Raw genomic sequence first — 19371 nt, forward strand, 5'->3', positions numbered from 1 at the left:
TGCTTTTTAAAATTTTTAGTTTCGTTCCACCATTTTTCTCCTGTGCTGCTTTTCTTTGTTAAGAGCTGGGCGGCTCCCTTCAGGTGTCTGTCATCTTCATCTTCGCTCTCCAGTGTTTTAAAGTCCATCATGTTTTGTTTTCTCTGATTTTCCCCTGCTTTCTTTCTGAATTTGATTTTTATTGTAGTTTCCTACTGTGGGTCAGTTAGTGGCCCGAGGGATTAGAGGAAAAGCAGGGCCGTGTCCAGCTCTCCTCTGGGCACCCTGCCTTCCTGTCCTGCTGGAGCTTACCCTACCCCCTGGGGTGGCCTTTGGATTTCCCTCTGTCCCCCATTGGGGTACCTGCCCTTTAGAGAAATACCCTCAGACAGGGTTGCTGGCATTTTGGTCAGTGTGGTTGTGGACACAGTGTTTTCCTTTCCCAACCATACCCGCCTCTGCTGCCGCAGGATGGGAGGAAGTCCAGTGACAGGCCTGTAGTGACTGCAGCAAGTGACGGGGTTTCATGGTTAAGTTTGCTACAGGAGACAGGATGGCATGAAAGCCAGCAGAAACATAACCATCCATCCTGTTAATGAGACCACTAGAGGAGGAGGATAGACGAGTAATTAGCCCCTTCAGTTGGCTGGCGTTTGGAAAGAAGGATTTGTTTATGTAAAAAGGATTACCAGTCAGTCCTAAAGGAAATCAACCCTGCATATTCACTGGAAGGGCTGATGCTAAGCTCCAATACTCTGGCCAGCTGATGCAGAGCCAACTCATGAAAAGACCCTGATGCTGGGAAAGATTGAAGGCATGAGGAGAAGGGGACAAGAGGATGAGATGGTTGGATGGCATCACCAATTCAATGGACATGAACTTGAGCAAACTGCAGGAGATGGTGAGGGACAGGGAGGCCTGGCATTCTGCAGTCCATGGGGTCATAAAGAGTCAGACACGACTTGGCAACTGAACAACAGCAAGAAAAAGGACTAAGTTGTTGGTAAAAAGTGTTTTTTTTAACTCATTATAAACAACTTCGGTGTTAGATAGTATAAAAGAGCTGGCGTTTATTTAAAGATTTGGAAATACATATATATATTTCTGATACATTATTTTTAAAAATTCTCTTAGTAGACTGTATATTAACATTAATATAATAAAGGTAAATATTCTTTTAGCTAGTAATGTGTGTGTCCACATGTAACTTCAGCTCTTCAGTATGCCGTGTTGTGTCTCATGTCTCAGACTTCACCAGTGCTGTGGTGTCTACTGACAAGACTCTTGCCCACCCTCCCTTCTGTGTCCCATCTGTAGACACTCTGTGAATCGCTCTAGTAGGAATTAGTGTTTCTCTTGTTTCCTACCAGTTTCCTACAAATACTCACTATCCACTTGATAATATATCAAATGATAACGTGTCTGCCTCACATATAAAGTGTTCAGAAAATATGAATGAAATCCAATTTTCTGATGACTAGAGTAAGAGTATGGACTTGTGTGATTAAGACATGCCTCTTGAGGTATTTTGATAGTAGTAATTTCAGGGGGAAGGAAAGGAAAGATGAACAGGCAAGTTCGCACGGAGCCAGGGCGCTGTCATGCAGTGTTACTGAGTGTCCTGTCTTCTGGCAGGCACTGCCATGCTATGCTTAGTCGCTCAGTTGTGTCCAACTCTGCGACTCCACAGACCTTAGCCCACAGGACTTCTCTATCCATGGAGATTCTCTAGGCAAGAATATTGGAGTGGGTTGCTATGCCCTCCTCCAGGGGATCTTCCCAACCCAGGAATCGAACCCAGGTCTCCCACATTGCAGGCAAATTCTTTACCATCTGAGCCACCAGGGAAGCCCAGGAGTGCTGGAATAGGTAGGCTGTCCTTCTCCAGGGGAACTTCCTGACCAGGAATCGAACCAGGGTCTCCTGCATTGCAGGCGGATTCTTTACCAGCTGAGCTACCAGAGAAGCCCTAAAGGAAACCAGTTGTCACATTGTAGGGAGAGAATTAATACTGGTCAGAGGACTGAGCTCAGCCACGAGGAGCTATTGATGGCTTTGAATCTGGGGAGGTTTAAGCGAATCGCTGTTTTTTCTGTTCCAGTTGCAGTCAGCACTCAGTGAGCATGGCTTGTGTGTGAGCGTGAAGAGGAAGTGATATGTCTGGGAAGACACTGTGGTCTAGGTTAGTGCGCTGCCTTTTGGAAGCATCCATATGGCCGTGTGCTATTTCATTTCACAGACAACGCATCTGAGACAGGGTTACTGTTTTGACCTTGGCATATGCACTGTGCTCGCTGGTTGTCATCCTCTTCCAGTCTGCCTGGGGGGCCCCGTGTGGGTAGGAGGGTAGTGTGGTGCTGAAGAGATGGAAACACTGTTGAGCTGGACACCTGGTTTTACTTACCTCTACCATTTTGTCCACAATTTTCATGTCTACTGTGTCTACTGTTCAGTAACTGTGAGGGTCAAATTATATTTGACTGTAATTCATGGAGAATATTTAACAGTTCAGCGTGAAGCACACAGCAAGTGCTCAGTGGCAGGTTAGCAGCAGCTGTGTCCATATTGTCTCTGTGGCCTAAGATACTGACTCTTCCGGTGACAGTATTTTACCTGTTTCTGTTCTTGCAGCACTTTCCACGCATTGTGTGAATACACTCCTGAAGCAGGGCCCCTTATCAGACAGGCTGTGCTTTGTCTTCGCCTGATCTGCTGCCTTTCTGTCTCTCTGAGCCTCCTCCACCATGCGGTCCTGGAGCACACCACTCCTGCTCCCACCTCGGGTCTTTGTTCCTTTTTCACCTCCTGCCTGCAGAGTGCTCCCTCCACAGAGAGCCTGACTCCCAAGCTGCCTCACTTCACCTCCTGAATGTCGCCTTTCCCTGTCCATCCTGTGTGACGTATTCTCTTTACCACTTCCTTATCCGGCTCTGTCTCTTCATGGTGCATCTTACTGCCTCACAGAATTTCTTGCATTTGCCCTTTGTTGCTCTCCTGTTTGGGGCTATGGGTTCCCTCAGGTTCGCTGCATCTCTGCTTTGTCTCCAGTGCTCCAGTAAATCTCTCTTCAGTAAATGACTTCAAAGTTTGAAGGTTGTGAGACCTAAACACTAAAATTACTCTTTAAAGATTATTCCAGCTCTTTAAAGATTGTTCATGCCCAACTCTTTGCAACTTCCTAGACTATAGCCTGCCAGGCTCCTCTTTCCATGGAATTCTCCAGGCGAGATTACTGGAGTGGGTAACTGTTCCCTTCTCCAGGGGATCTTCCCAACCCAGGAATCGAACCCAGGTCATTTATTCCAGAAGTAGCTAAGCTGGGGAATAATGCTGGGGAAAAAAATCTAAAATTGCAATTTCTTTTTCTTTTAGAGAAGTGTGAACCCTGGAGAGATTACAGGGAAGCCGTCTCCTCGTAAACAGCGCTTCATGCAGTTCTCGTCCTTGGAGTATGGTGGGGAGTACTACATGACACCCCGGGACTTCCTCTTCTCTGTCATGTTCGACCACATCCAGCGTAAGTGGTTTGGTTTTTGAAGTTAAGGAATCAAATATTAGGGCTGAGAAACCTCTGGTTTTCAGAATTGGTAACAACTTTTTCTTCATTTTAATTGTCATCATTTTTTGTACCATGCGTGTGCTTAATTATTTAGACTTTTCCTCCCTTGTAGTACTAAACTTATTTATTTATTTATCTAAGAAATAGTTGCTTGTTCATGGATTTTTCTAAAGAGAGAAAAAATAAGATTTTAAATGTCACTAAATAAATTATTAATAGGATAACTAATTCTTCCAGGATGTTAGGTTTTAAATCAATAAAACATTTTCTTTGGGGGGCAAAAAAAAAAAAAAAACTAGGCTAAAGCAATTAGGAGGGTCATATAATGGAGTCATGATGCAAAAAAATCCTGAAAAAATAGAATTAAGAAGCAAAAGTCCAAAAGCTATAATTAAATAATTTTATTTCATAAACTCAACTCTCAGCTATCCCAAATTGTCAGAAATCCTTATTTTCATTTATCTAAACATTGCAGAGAGTAGACATGACACCCCTTCTGTCCCCCGTATTGCCGAAGTGTTCTGTCAAAAGTTCTTGGCTGCCTGACACCTTGCAGAAAGGACACCATCCACAGTGTTGCCCTGTGGGTAGCTGCACATGGAACAAGCGGAGTGGGCCAGAGCAGGGTGAGCTGCGAGATGTGTAGGTCGAATTGGGAGACTGAGAGGATCTGGGAAGGCATTGTTGGTATTGACAGATGACCTGAACAAGTGCGTGGTCACGGCCTGTTCTTGGGACAGTGAGTTCACCTATAGCTAGACCAGAGCATGGTGCTGGGGAAAAGTGAGAGGTCAGATGAGAAACAGGGCCAAATGTAGAGATTCTGGTGACCCTTTCACCAGCCACAGACATGTGTTTCTGGTGGGGATGGGGGTTCATCTTGAACCTGTGAGGGAGAGTGAAGTGAAGGCTTACCAGAGGAAAAATAGTGTGGTAACAGTGTATTAAAATTATTTTGGTAAGCTTCTATTCATCTAAATTAATTTAAAAAAAAGAAAACAGCCAGTTATGTTACCTGCAGAACAGTTTATTTGGGAGGAGCAGAGAATTGCAGTTTGGGACATGCATCAGTGATAAATCACAAGCAACCTAAAGTGAAGGAGAGAAACTGTCTCACGGAAGAGAGGACAGCTCTGGGGGCCTGTTATCAGTAAAGAGTCCAGGGAACTCCCTGGTGGTCCAGTGGTTAAGAATGTGCCTTCCAGCACACGGGACACAGATTCAGTCTCTGGTCCAGGAACTAGGATTCCATATGTGTCGGGCCAACTAAGCCCGCCTGTCTCAACGAAGATGCAGCACAGCCAAAAATATAAGTAAACAGTCCGCTGGAGGAACGTGGGGGTTTGAAGTGCCATGGCTTTTCATTGCCTGGCCAGGAGAAAGTGTTTCTTCTTCCTGCTGGGATCTGTGTGGACATGGGTGTGTTGTGTGTGTGTGAGCACCCCACCCCAGACTCCTGACTCAAACTTCTTTGGAGAAAACTTGACAGTATGTATCAGAAACCTTTGCAACATTTATTAATATTTACATGGATGTAATAAGTTCACTCCTAGAAAATTAGTGTAAGTAAGTAATTGGAGAGATAACGAAATTTTCTTTTAAAAAGTAGTTTAGCGTCTTCAATAGGTAAAGACCGTGGATGTCATCATTTCCTGTTCTCACAGCAAAAAAGAAAGATAGAAAATCAACAGCTGTTCTTAAGTCCACAAGAGAACTGAGACCACAGGGCATACACACCTGAACACTAAAGAAGACAGACGCAGAGATGCAGAGCCCACCCAGGGTGGATGCTGCCTGGAAGCCACTGCCAGAGCCAGCATCTGACAGGAATGTTTAAAGAGTTGCTAGAATCTGAGCATGGGCTACCATGAAAGATAGAAATTTGTGAAAATCCAGCCATGAGGGGCCCCAGCAATCCTTACAGTGAAGATCTAAAAAAATCCTTTCCTGGATTTTTCATGATTTCCTTTTTTGTGCAAAAGCTATTAAGTTTGATTAGGTCCCATTTTTATTTTCATTACTCTAGGATTCAAATCCAAAAAGATACTGCTGTGATTTATGTCAGAAAGTGCTCTGTCACCTGTATTTTCCTCTAGGAGTTTCATAGTGTCAGTTTTACATTTAGGTCTTTAATCTATTTTAAGTTTATTTTTGTATTCATCCTGCTTGGTATTCTGTGAGCTTCTTGAATCTGTGTTGTATGTGCAAACACACCATGAACCGTGAACAGAACAAAAAGGCAACATACAGAATGGGAGAAAATATTTGCAAACAATGCAACCAACAAGGGATTAATCTCCAAAATACATAAACAGCTCAATATCAGAAAAACAACCCAATCATAAAATGGGCAGATCTAAATAGACATTTCTCTAAAGACATACAGATGGCCAAAAGGCACATAAAAAGATGCCCAATATCACTAATTATTAAAAAAATGCAAATCAAAACTACAATAAGGTGTCATCTCACACCAGCCAGAAAGGCCATCATCAAAAAATCCACAAACAATAAATGCTGGAGAGGGTGTGGAGAGAAGGGAATACCCTACACTATTGGTAGGAATGTAAATTGGTATAGCCACTATGGACAACAGTATGGGGGCACCTTTAAAAACTAAAACTAGAGCCACCATGTGACGCTGCAATCCCACTCCTGAGCGTATATCCAGAGAAAAACATGATCCAAAAGGATACATGCACCCTAGTATTCATTGCAGCACTGCTTACTATAGCCAGGACATGGAAGCAACCTGAATGTCCATCAACAGAGGAACGCATAAAGAAGCTGTGGTACATAGAGACGATGAACTGTTACACAGCTGTAAAAAGAATGAAGTCATGCCATCTGCAGCAACATGGATGGACCTAGAGACTGTCATACTGAGTGAAGTAGTCAGACAGGAATATCATATAACATCCCTTATATATGAACTCTAAAAAGAAATGATACAAATGAACTTACAAAACAGAAAGAGACTCACAGAGAATGAACTTACGGTTGTAGGGGAGGGATAAGTTAGGGAGTTTGGGATGGACATGTACACACTGCTGTATTTAAAATGGGTAACCGGTAAGGACGTACTGTGTAGCATGCGGAACTCTGCCCAACGTTATGTGGCAGTCTGGACGGGAGGGGAGTTTGGAGGAGAATGGATACATGTGTATGTGTGGCTGAGTCCCTTCACTGTTCACCTGAAACTGTCACAACATTGTTACTCAGCTCTGCGTGCATGCATACTCAGTCATGTCCGACTCTTTGCCACCCTGTGGATTGTAGCCCACCAGACTCCTTTGTCCATGGGATTTTCCAGGCAATAATACTGGAGTGGGTTGCCATTTCCTACTCCAGAGGATCTTCCCAACCCAGGGACCGAACCCATATCTCCTATATGTCTTGCATTAGCAAGCAGATTATTAACCACTGAGCCACCTGGAAAGCCTTAATCCACTTAATCAGCTATACCCCAGTATAAAATAAAAAGTTTAAAAACAAAAGAATTTTCCCAAGTTTTACTTTACCTGGTTTTAGTCATAGTCCAGGTTGTTTTAATGAAGTTTAAAGTTTACATGTTTTTTTTTTCTTTCTTGTTTTTCTGCAGCCTTTGATTCAACCAACTTAGGTTTTTATAATGTTTCCACTTTATTTTTCATTGGAATGCAATTAAGCTCTATCAGAAGGCATTTAACTAGATCAAGAATTGAGTAATTTTGAAGGCTGAATAAAACATCCTTTAAGCATATGATGTACTTCATCTTCATTTTTCATCGTGGATAAGAAGGAGAATAATCTCTATTGCATTCCTGTGGATCATGGTGAACAGAAAAACAAGGAAACACAGAGCCAACCCAGTGACCCATGATCCTCATGTATAAACAGAAAGAAATACACCAATCTGAAATTTATTAGCCCCTAAACTTATTTTTACCTGGTGTTTATCTTTCTGGACACTGTACACTTTGTGCCTTCACTTATACTTCAACATAGATTTTATTGCACATAAATACATAAGGGTATAAATAATCCAAATTAAGATTAACCCATTGGCATTAACAGTTTACTCTGAAAAGGGCTGTAATTAGGGCGACCATAGAATTTATTGTGTTGCATGTGCCAGAGTTGCTGGGTGAGTGTGTGTCTTGGTGGATTTATGAATCTTAAATTTTAAAATTGTTGCAGGTAAAAGAGATCCTTTTTATCTTTGCCACTATTGAAGCTATTTGATTTGGGGCTGAGTTTCCACATCTCTGAGGTTGTTTCCCACTCTGTAATTTTGGGTACCGTTTCATTCTCTCTAATCAGAGATGATGACAGAATTCCCCAAGCTTACTTGATAGTAAATTCAGAGAGAGCCTTTTGCTGAAATTTCAAGTCCTTCCCGTCTCCCCTCATGATTTTGATTTAGAAGGTCTGAGATAGGGCCGTGGAATCAGTAATACCCTCTCGTCCATATCTGACTACCTGTCCTATATTCCCATATTTTTAACAAACACTCCCAGGTGATCATTTTGATCAGCAAGTTTGAGGAATAGTTAAAGGACACCTGTGAAAGTGCCGTGAAAGATGTCATGTCCTTATAGTAGAGGCAAAGGGCGCTGAGCACTGAGCCCACTCTCCTCGAGGTCTGCCTGCTGACGCACACGGCAGCACATGTGAACCTTGAGCAGGTCATGCTGGATGGGAGAGGCCAGTCTCAAAGACCACACATGGCTTGATTCCCTGTGTATGAAGTGTCCGGAACAGGCAAGTCTACAGAGACAGGAAGTAGGTTAGTGGTTGCCCAGAAGTAGGGGCAGGAGAGTGACTGCTAATGAGTTTTCATTCTTTTGGGGGCCTGATGAAAACATTCTGAAATTAGATGGTGGTGATGGTTGTACCACTCTGAATATACTATATTCTAATATAATATACTCAGAATATACTAAACACCACTGAGCTATACAGTTTCAATAGATGGATTCTGTGATATGTAAAATGTTGCAGTAAAGCATAAAAATATATATATATAAAACTAATCCTTGTTGCCAGTTTAAATTATTAATTTAAAAATTATTATACTGTACAAAAAATGGAGAGACTAAAATAATAAAAACGTGACTCTCTATATGCTTTCCTCATGTTGGTTCTAAACCAAAACATTTTCACCTAGTGCAATTCTATCAGAAAAGTGAGCTGATTTGTAAGAGCCAATGCAGAAGTCTTAAATACGTAAAGCTTCTGATAAATTCACTTTCCAAATAGTGGCTCTTTGGTCTTCCAAGGCCTCACTGAGAAGTCTCCTTCCCCACCCTGAAGTGGAGCAGAGTCAGCACATGGGCGAGACTGGGCCGTGAGCGCTGTCTGCCCTGGTGGCATCGAGCACCATGCCATCCACCCACGGAAACACGCTCTCCCCTGCAGGCCTTCTTGTGGACACACGTGCATACCTGTCCCCCAGATGGGCCCGAAAAGCATGTCTGTAGCTGTCAAGCTGCAGGTGGGCAAAACTTTCATCTGTCCCCTGGCACACGACCACCCCCAACCCCAGCCTGACTGGAAAGGAGGCATTTTCCAGTGTGAGAAGAGCAGGTTTTAAAGCCCATCGACCATGGTTTGTTGTTTTTTTTTTTTTTTTTTTTTCTTTAAAGACAGATTTCTCCTCCTTGGGAGAATATTCAAGAAGGTCAGTTTCCCTCCACCCTTACAGTCTTTAGACACTCTTAAGCTTTTCATCAGCTTTCTTATTGTTCTCTGAATGATGTAAAAAGGAATCATTAAAAAGAAGAGATGAGTGTGAAATGAAATAAATGAAATGAAATCTTTAAAACATGACTCTTTTTATAATCTAAGCCCAAAGCACATTACTATTCTTCTGATGGCCTTTGTAAAAGCATTCTAAGTATGAGATTCTGTGAAATTGCATGCAATGCAATGATTTCCATCATTGCTGGGACTGAATTCAAGCAAGTGTTGGAGTAATCAGCTCTTAACGCCAATCCTGATATTGATGCCAGAGCTCTTCCATATACTTATGCAAAAAGTATGAAACAATGTAAGTGTCTCTATTGTCTGATTTTTATGTGTCGAGAGTCTGCTGATCTCTAGCAAAATGAAGTTGAATTAGGTACCATTAGCAATGTTTTTATAGTTATGGCTATCAAATAACTTCATTTTGGCAAAGATTTATTTGACCTGTAACTGTGCTTAATATGTAGTAATGCAGTTTTACTTATTTTAAGTATGAAAATGGCTGTTTGCCTGTAACATGGTGTGCTTGTTCCTGGTTTTCAACTTCAGAAGTCCTCTGTAAACAGTGAAAACCACGTGCTGGAATCTCCAGAGTAGGTGGAGGCTTTTAGAACATTCTGCTTCTTGAGCCAAAATTCCATTGTAGTGCTTGAAGATTTATCCCTCCCTGCCCAGAAAAGCCACTGTGGACTTTCCATCCTTTCACACTCGTACCACAAAGCACGACAGCCTCACCTCTGAATCTGTCTTTTTGGCTGTTGTTTTATGTGAGAACATGAATATGTATGAAATAGCTATGAAAACAGTAAGAATGAATTTCGTATGTGTGTGAAAATAATTAACAAATAATATGACTGATTAGGGGTTAATATCAAAAATATATAAATAGCTCATTCAGCTCAATCTCAAGGGAAAAAGGAAAAAGGGACAGGAGACCTAAATAGACATTTTTCCAGAGAAGACATGCAGATGGCCAACAGGCATATGGAAAGATGCTCAACATTGCTCATCATCACAGAAATGCAAATCAAAACCACAATTAGGTATCACCTCCCACCCTCAAAAAGAACACAAATAACGAATGCTGTCAAGGAAGGGGAACCCTCATACGCTGTTGGTGGGAATGTAAATTGATGCAGACACTGTGGAAAACAGTAGAGACTCCTCAAAAAAAAATAAAAATAGAACTGCCATATGATCCAGCAACCCCACTCCTCCTGGGCATGTATCCAAAGAAGAAAGAAACTAATTTGAAAAGATCTGTGCACATGTAGCAGCACTATTTACAATAGCCAGGACATGGAAGCAACCCGAGTGTCCGTTAGTAGATGAAAGGACGAAGATATGGCATATACATACAGTGAAGTACTACTCAGCTATAAAAAACGATGAACTTCTGCCTTTCGCAATAGTATTGATGGACCTGGAGGGTATTGTGCTTAGTGAAATAAATCAGAGAAAGACAAATACTGTTATGTCATCACTTATATGAAGATCTAAAAAATAAAGCAATATAACAAAAAAGGAACAGACTCACAGACACAGAGGACACACTAGTGGTTACCAGTGGGGCAAGGGCAGCGGGGAGGGGCAAGATGAGGGTAGAGGGTTAAGAGGTCCAAAGTACTCTGTATAAAATAAGCTACGAGAACATACACTGTGCAGCACAGGGAATATAGCCAATATCTTATGAAAATTATTAATCACTGTGGTATATATCTGAGACTAATATTGTGCATGAACTCTACCTCCATTTTTAAAAAGTGGGGGAAGGGGACTGCCAGAAAAGGAATCCTTGTATTGCACTGAATTTCCTTTGTCCCTATGTGGTTGCTGCTGTCAGATGGAGAGTGGTCATGCCCCTCATGTACATCAGACTTTGCATCTCTTACTCTGATGCCCGGTCTCTCTCCTGGAGGAGCCCATAAATAAAGGGTGTAAAACACAGCAACCTGGGTGAAAGGTGCTAAAGAAACCCCAGCAGAGCATCCTGGGTGTAAAACACCACAGTCCCCTCTCTGATTCAGAGAAGTGTTCATGACTTAAGAGAAAGGAAGTGAGACTACATGTTCTACTAGGAGCTCTGCCTTTTCTTTTTAACCTGAAAATGAATTTTTTGTAACAGAATGTACCCCAAACTTTTTGTCAGCCAAGATAATTTCTTTACCATTTTCTAATTAGTGATACCGTTTTGAAAAAATTTTTGCAAGAGACGTTTATTAAGTACATGGTTTCTCCATTTGATAATCAAATACCTATACAAGTACCAAGCAGAACTTGTAGTGAACATGAAATAACGGAGAGCGTTTGTGTGTTTGATGATCTCATGTTATAATAGACGTAGCATTAAAATCTGGTTGTCATTGGGTAACACTAGTTTATCAGCAGCAAACAATCATTCCAAAATAGTGGCTCCTAAGCTTACCAACCGGAGGAGGCAATGACACCCCACTCCACTACTCTTGCCTGGAAAATCCCATGGACGGAGGAGCCTGGAAGGCTGCAGTCCATGGGGTTGCTGAGGGTCGAACATGACTGAGCGACTTCACTTTCACTTTTCACTTTTATGCATTGGAGAAGGAAATGGCAACCCACTCCAGTGCTCTTGCCTGGAGAATCCCACGGACGGGGGAGCCTGGTGGGCTGCCGTCTATGGGGTCACAATCGGACATGACTGAAGCGACTTAGCAGCAGCAGCAGCAAGCTTACCAACATGGTCATAGGTGTTTCTGAAATTTATATAGTCATAGTCACAACTAGTGTTTTTTGGTTATTAATGCAAAAATAAAATCTTGGTAATTTATTAACAATAGATAATAGAATGTGTCCCCAGTAGATTTATAATCCAAATGTAAGCATCCCAAACTGCAAAAGGGCACGTCTAAAGGTGTTATTGTTTTTAACCTGTCTTGTGAATTCTCATACACTTGTAATTGTCCTGAAGGACCTTTAGAGATAAGATAATTTTGAGAACAAGAAAGGAAGTTAGTGACGCACATAGCTTACAGAAGAAATAAAATAAACAACGTACTTTTCAGTGTTCTGGATGTGTAAAATGGCTTGAGGCTGTCTTCAGAAAAAGTCTTCAACCAAACAAGCAATGTGATTGCTTTAGAATTTACAGTAAATGAGAGAAAATGAGGTCAGTCTAAAGAAGATGGTTAAAAGCCTGAGTTTTAATCTGTTACCTAGTAGGAAACTGTTAACAGTAACATCATATTAGAATGAACAGCCGTGTTGGGCAGCCTTTAGATCTGACTGGGGAGCTGTGAACTTAAGGACTTTTCAAGGTTTAAAAGGTAGCATTCTGAAACATGTGTGTATATGTTTATAATCAATTAAAGCAAAAGGAGACAGATTTTAATGATCATGTAAGGAAAGAATTTGTGTTTGGCACAGATTTATTTCTCTTGGACAGCTATGATGGGTCAGAGGCAGTTAGAAGACCCCATGTGTCTGGAGCGTAGTGACAGTGGGGATGAGTCTCAAGTTCTCTGTCTCGAGTTCTCTGGCTTGTAACTTCTGTTTAAAGATCTTAGCTAAAATTGCCAGACATATTTTTTATAAACTTGTTTTGTCTTTTGAGCAGTTTTCTCTCTTAATGGAAGCTAAGTTTTACCAAGGTATTATAATATATGGGCACTCAATAATATTTCCTCTTTGCTATAGGTAAAAGTTCTGTCAAGAGGCTGACAGATAAGGTAAGCAATGGAGGGGAGATCTCTCTTTTTTTTTAAGAAGGAAAATAAATTTTCATAAATTATTTAATTTATGAAAGATTTATTATATGTGTATTTAAAGGATATCGAGGACACACTAGCAGGAATCAAAAAAGCTGGTTGTGGATCAACTTTCTTTAGAGACCTCGGCGATAAAGGTAACTTTGGTTTGTTGTTAAAATTCCAGTTGCATTTTACTTAACATTATTAAGGAGTTATGAGGTTTGCACCTATAAATTGGAGAATATATATTAGAGAATCTACAGAGAGGATGTTATAGCACTGTGTTATTTAATAGATTTTTTAAAATCATAATAAAGTATTCATTACATTGGAAGTAATTTTCATAAACTCTTTGAGCAATTACAGAAAAAGTATTTAACATCAGTTTTAATAAGCTTGGGGAAAGGATGAGGCAGAGCATCTCAAGTATGAAGAGAAGGCCTTGGAGAGAATATGGAGGCCTTGTCAGAGAACCCGCCCAAGCTAGAGCCAGGAAGGGTTGTCACTGAGAGCAGGCTGGGCTGTGGTCCTAGGGGGAGGGCGAGGGCAGGTCTAGCGCTGGGTTGGATCCTAGAGGCAGAACATGGAAAAGGGCGTCTGGTGTGAGCTGAAAGCCCTGGGGGATGGAGGCCAAGGGGGCCTTGCTCTGTGTTGAATAAAGGGACTGGAGGCCTCTGGGTGTGTGGGGTTCTGTGGAGTGGGCGGGGGTGGGGGGTGGGGGGCCTGCCACTGTCCTTGGCGGAGGACCAGTTCTCAGGTGCATCAGGGCTCAGCCGAAGGCGTTTCCTGAGGAGGGGGTTTCGGAGCATCCGCAGCAGCATTTTGGTGGAAGCAGGACGTGTGGTGGGTTGAGTCAGGAAGAGGGAAGAAAGACCAGCTGCAGGCGTATTAGCAGAGGACAGAGGCTGTTTGGCAAGTGGGCTGTGGTCGTGAGGGCAGCTGGGCATGAGCCCGAGTGAGCGGACCTGACCCACTCCGGGGGTGAGAGAGGGAGTCTGGGCCTATCCTGAGAGCAGTGGGGTGTGGGTGGGGTGTTGTGAGAAAGCTGTCTGGGCGGAGAGAGCTGAGGGGCTTTAAAGGGTGGGGGAGGCTAGGTGACGGTAGAATAGGATGACAGCACTCACGTCAGAGTGGGAGAGGAGGCGTGCTGGGCAGTGGCTGGAGGCACAGAAACCTCACTTCCTGCCATCCACGCGGGGGTGTCCTAAAAACAGCCAACAGTAAGGAGTAGAACTGGCTGGCAACAAGGAAGGTAAGCAGAGCCGCATGGTGATAAGGAATGGGAAGGAGCGTGAACAGGCCTAGTGAGAACAACTGCCCTCGCCAAGTGCTGCCACTTCTCCAGGAGTGAGCGCCCTTACCCCAGGCTCTGTTGACCGTTGCCTTCCCTGGTGGCTCAGACAGTAAAGAATCTGCCCGCAGTGCGGGAGACCTGGCTTCAATCCCTGGATTGGGAATATCCTCTGGAGAAGGGAATGGCCTCCCACTCCAGCATTCTTGCCTGGAGAATTCCATGGACAGAGGAGCCTGGCATGCTACAGTCCACGGGGTCACAAAGAGACAGACATGACTGAGCTACTTTCACTCCTGGCCATTAGTGCTTCTCACTGGAACCTAGAAACAGCTTTGAGCTCTTTCTCTTTGTTCTCCCATCCTTCATAGGCAGTCAAACAGACATCTTTCTAATTTTGCTTCCTAAATATTGATTGAATTCATCCTCTCCTCTCCCATCTCTTAGAGAAGCTAACAGGAAACAGAACAAGAAAAAGTCGTGAGAGAAGGACTTTAACCAGTTCTTTTTGTTGTTGTTTTTCTCTGAAATACATGAGTTGAAATGCACATTCCAACTTAAAAAGCGCTGAACGTTTTATAGGAAAGATTCAACAGATACACCTTTTTCCAGATATACCCCTTTGTTGATACGAATGAAGTCATTTGAAAATCAGAATGTAAAATTTAGCTACATTTGGAGCAATTTAAAATATTCTATTTTACCACCTAAAAAAACTATCAAAATGTTTATTATACTGTAACTAGCAAAAGATAATGTACTTTTGCTAGTGTACTACAGTTTTTTGAATTAAGAAAATAGTCCACCTCCAGGCATTATTATAAAGAAAAGTAGATTATAAGTTATAATTATTATGTATTTTTTAAAACTGAGCAGAATTCTTAACATAATGCCATCCTCAGGGATATACTGAATATAAATTATAAGATATATTGTAAGATACGAATATGTTCCTGTGATTCACGGAGTAATTTCTCTTTGGGGAAGAGTTCTCAAAATTGCTTTCAGTAGCAGGTCGTATTTTTCAATGATTCCAAATTTAAAATGTTTGTAGAGAAGCATGGTAACTAATAGAACTTAATCACCTCTTGAGACTAGTGGCTCTTAAAGATTCTTTAATAAATTTTTTAATGTAAATTATTTAAAATTTCTATTTGACATGCAGTTTTGAAACATTGCCATTTAACAGCATTTATTTTACCATTCAGTATAACAAACATATATTAAACTGTTTCTCCTATAAATATTCAGAAGTGTCAGTTTTCCTTAAAAGCATTTTCAGAGGCAGCTGCCTAGAATGCTGTTGGAGAGCTGTGTTGTCTATAATCTGTCTTGAGAGTGTAGGCTGCTATTTTTACACTGTCTCAACTGTGTTTATTCAAGCATTTTATTTAAGTCAGTATTTCAAAGAAAGACTCTGGAAGTTTCTTTTTCGAAAAGCCCCCTCCCCACCACACACAGGACACATACCTGTGTCTCGAGAAAAGAAAGCTGAGGTTCCCCTTTGGCACCAAGCCCAGCTCAGTCCATCAGTCTGGTGGTTTTTTCACATTGCTGTGTTCCTTTGAAAATCAGAAAGAAAAAAAAAAAAAAACACTTCACTTTTTTTGAGGCTGCCAAGGGATGGAATACTTTGATCCTTCAACTAAGATTAGAGCATTTCTCTCAGGTATGAGATATGACAAAACACACTTAATTTATTCTCCATTCATGTAAACACTGAATGTTTTTAGGAAAAAATACCTAGAGACTTACTGTGGGCTTTTTTATTAAAGGGAAGTACACCTGCTTCAGAATAAAAACATCAGAAAAGTTGGTGATATAAAAAAACCTGTAAGTCATTGAGAGCATTTAAAATATGTACCTGAAGTTGCCTACGAGCTGAAGCAGTGGACCACCTGAGTGGTCAGACCCTCAGCCACCTTGCTCTGCACGGCTCTCACCCCGCGTCAGCTGTGCTCTCTGGAGCCCTTGGGGACAGTCCCCCTTCACAGCAGGATGTGCTGCACTGTCACCCTCAACCCACTCCCTTCCTCATCTCCAAGCCACCCGGCCGCCACTGCACTTCCTGGGGTCTCTTCGGCAGGCACACGCTTGCAGACAAGCCTCGCTTCTCCTGGCTCACTTCAGCTGCATCTCCCCTATGCACATGCCTCCGCTTCCCCCACCCTGGCATGCAGGTCTACCCGTCGTTCAAAGGCCACGATTAGAACTACTTCCTCTGTGACTCTGCCATCATCTCAACTCTGGAAACGACTTCACCTTTTGTTTAAACCCTGTATAACTTACTGTCTGCGTCTCTTGGTGGCTTTTAGTATTTCCTATAAACATTTGCCTTCTGGCCTTCTGGTGAAAGTACACAGCACAGTATAGAATTCTGCCAAAGAATTTCTGCCAAACCTGAATCTCAGCTCAGTTCTGGATCTGAATACCAGTTTGTCGAGAATACAGACCTTAGAGGAACATGTGGAATGACACCAAAAAGATGCAGTTCACAAAGTCTTCTAGATACTTAAACCTTACAGGACAAAGGACCAGGTTTCTTCAACAGTTAAGCTGAAACTGAAGGGGGAAAATGGTGAGGGAAGGCCTATAGGTGAAAATGAAGTTACGGCTATAGAGACTAGTTTCTTCATTTTAAAAACATAGTTTGACTTCTGGTGTATTGAAATCTCTGGCATTCTCCTGAATTTGTGAATTTGCTTCACTTGAAATGCTATTAATAGTAAAAGTAGAAATTACACAAAGTGACATGCAGATGAAACCTCCAGTGGAGATATTTACCTGTTGGTCAGCGACCATTCCCCTCATTCCTAGTAACAGTGACCTAATAAACCTCGGTGGCGCAGAGATTAAAGCGTCTGCCTGCAGTGCGAGAGACCTGGGTTCGATCCCTGGGTTGGGAAGATCCCCTGGAGAAGGAAATGGCAACCCACTCCAGTATTCTTGCCTGGAGAATCCCATGGAGGGAAGAGCCTGGTGGGCTACAGTCCATGGGGTCACAAAGAGCTGGACATGACTATGCGACTTCACTTCACTATCTTTGACTCTTAAGAAAACTTTCCGCTGTAGGAAAGAGGTAGTTTAAAGTAAAAATGTGTGTGTTTTGATCGGGTGGAGGCTCCAAGAAGCATGTGTTTGGTTACTTCTAAACCATCTAAAGCTGATTATCTGATGTTGGTGTTTTCTCCCTTTCAGGGCTGATCTCCTACACTGAGTATCTCTTCCTGCTCACGATTCTCACCAGTAAGTGCTCCAGTTTTGCTTATCGATCATATGAATCCTCTCTCCTGGTGCGGGAGGTTTGGATTCACTTTTCTATCATTAAGGATGTCGCTGGTGCCGCAGTTCCTGTGCCGCAAGGCGGCACTGCTGTGAGGTTATCCGCCCACTGCTGTCTCAGAGTCAGATGCAGCCTTCTTGTAGGAATATGAAACATGCCTCCTCTGACATTCTGCAGAATCCCTGACCAGTAACTCTCCTCTAACTGCCAAGGTCATGAAAATCAAGGAAATATTAGGAAACTTTCTGAGCTCAGAGGAGATAAGGGGACGTAGCAGCTAAATGCAACAGGCTTTCTTGTGTTTGATCCTAGAATAGAAAAAACATGAAGTCCAAATAAAGTCTGTAGTTTAGTTTAAAAATGCTACACCAGCATGAATTTCTTAGTTTTCACAAATATCCTGTGGTTACATAAGATGCTAACTTTAGAGGAAGCTGGGTGAAGGGCCCCTTAGAGCTCCCTGGACCAGCTTTGCAGTATTTCTGTAAGTCTAAAGTTATTTCAAAATAGTTCTTGCAAAACCCTCCTCTGAGAAAGGGAAATAAAGAGTAGTAATCAAGATGTGGGTTCGATCCTGGCTTAGGAAGATTCCCTGGAGGAGGAAATGGCAACCCACTCCAGTATACTTGCCTTTAGAATCCCATGGACAGAGGAGCCTGGCGGGCTATAGTCCACAGGGTCGCAAACAATAATACCGAGACAAAGGCACAAATGTCAATCAGTGTGAAAATAGCCAAGGTATATAAGAACATAGGAAAGCCTCTAGCAGAGCTGAAGAAATAAATGAAGTTCTCAATTGGATTTTGCTTTTGAAGTGCAGAACACTTAACAGCACAGTAGCGCACCATGGACACGTACCAGCCTTTGAGAATTGTCATCCATCCTGAGAAGGGATTGTTGTTTACTTTAGGTGCTTACTTGTGTTGTTTCTGGTGGCTTGTTTCAAGTTTGAGGACCTGTAGATCTTCAGATACTTGCATTCCACCAACATGTATGTAATGACATGCTCACTTTAGCAGCACATACATCAACGTTTATGTGATGATTCATTTTTCACTTGCAGAACCCCATTCTGGGTTTCATGTTGCATTTAAAATGCTGGATGCAGATGGTGATGAGATGGTTGAGAAAAAGGAATTTTTTAAGGTAAGTAGGTTCTAGTTATTTTTGGTTTATCATAAAACACCTGAAGGCTTGCGTGGTAATTCTACATTTCTATTAAGATGAAAATTGTATCCATTGCCAACATATGAAGTGTCAAAAAATTCTATATACATTCAAAAATACTAAAATTTCTGTGATACACCCTAATACTAAAATTTCTGTGATACACCCTTAAGGAAACAGTTACAGAACAGGGGATAAGATTCTGGAAGAGGAAATGAGCTGAAGCGCCTGCATTTTGTAGAGTTTTATTTTTTTGATTTCAGCAAATGATAATACAACAGAAAGGGCTTCATAGATAAGTAAAAAATTGTTGTTACATCTCACCAGAAAACAGTAAGAAAAATAAAACCTTAAACATTCATGAAGAATATGAGGGAAAATGAAAAAGCCATAATAGGTATAAATTGGTGCGAATTTTCTAGGAATTTGTGCAGGCTCATAATTGAAAAGCTAAAAATATGCTTAAATGATGTTTCTCAATACATAACTCTGTTACATGGCAGCAGTAAATCTCACTCCATTCCAAGGAAGTTGGCAGTAACGTTCAGAAGTGCGTCAGTGCACGTAAACAGTGGGGAGTGTGCCAGGCAGAGCTCGGTGTTCATCTAGAGGAGCACTTTATGGAGAAAATGCCTCAGCTCTC

At 42.0% G+C, this 19371-nt stretch overlaps 1 protein-coding gene across 1 annotated transcript in view; it reads left to right on the top strand.

The window, feature by feature from the left end:
* Positions 1-19371, top strand: part of MICU2 (mitochondrial calcium uptake 2) — a 52033-nt gene that overhangs the window by 19157 nt on the left and 13505 nt on the right. Inside the window, exons 2-6 of the mRNA XM_069601679.1 lie at positions 3352-3496; positions 12935-12966; positions 13067-13142; positions 17477-17524; positions 18625-18707. Of these exons, the coding sequence (XP_069457780.1) occupies positions 3352-3496; positions 12935-12966; positions 13067-13142; positions 17477-17524; positions 18625-18707 (384 nt within the window). The remainder of the gene's footprint in view (positions 1-3351; positions 3497-12934; positions 12967-13066; positions 13143-17476; positions 17525-18624; positions 18708-19371) is intronic.

Source organism: Ovis canadensis, chromosome 10 (genome assembly GCF_042477335.2).
Source record: "Ovis canadensis isolate MfBH-ARS-UI-01 breed Bighorn chromosome 10, ARS-UI_OviCan_v2, whole genome shotgun sequence".
Taxonomy (NCBI): domain Eukaryota; kingdom Metazoa; phylum Chordata; class Mammalia; order Artiodactyla; family Bovidae; genus Ovis; species Ovis canadensis.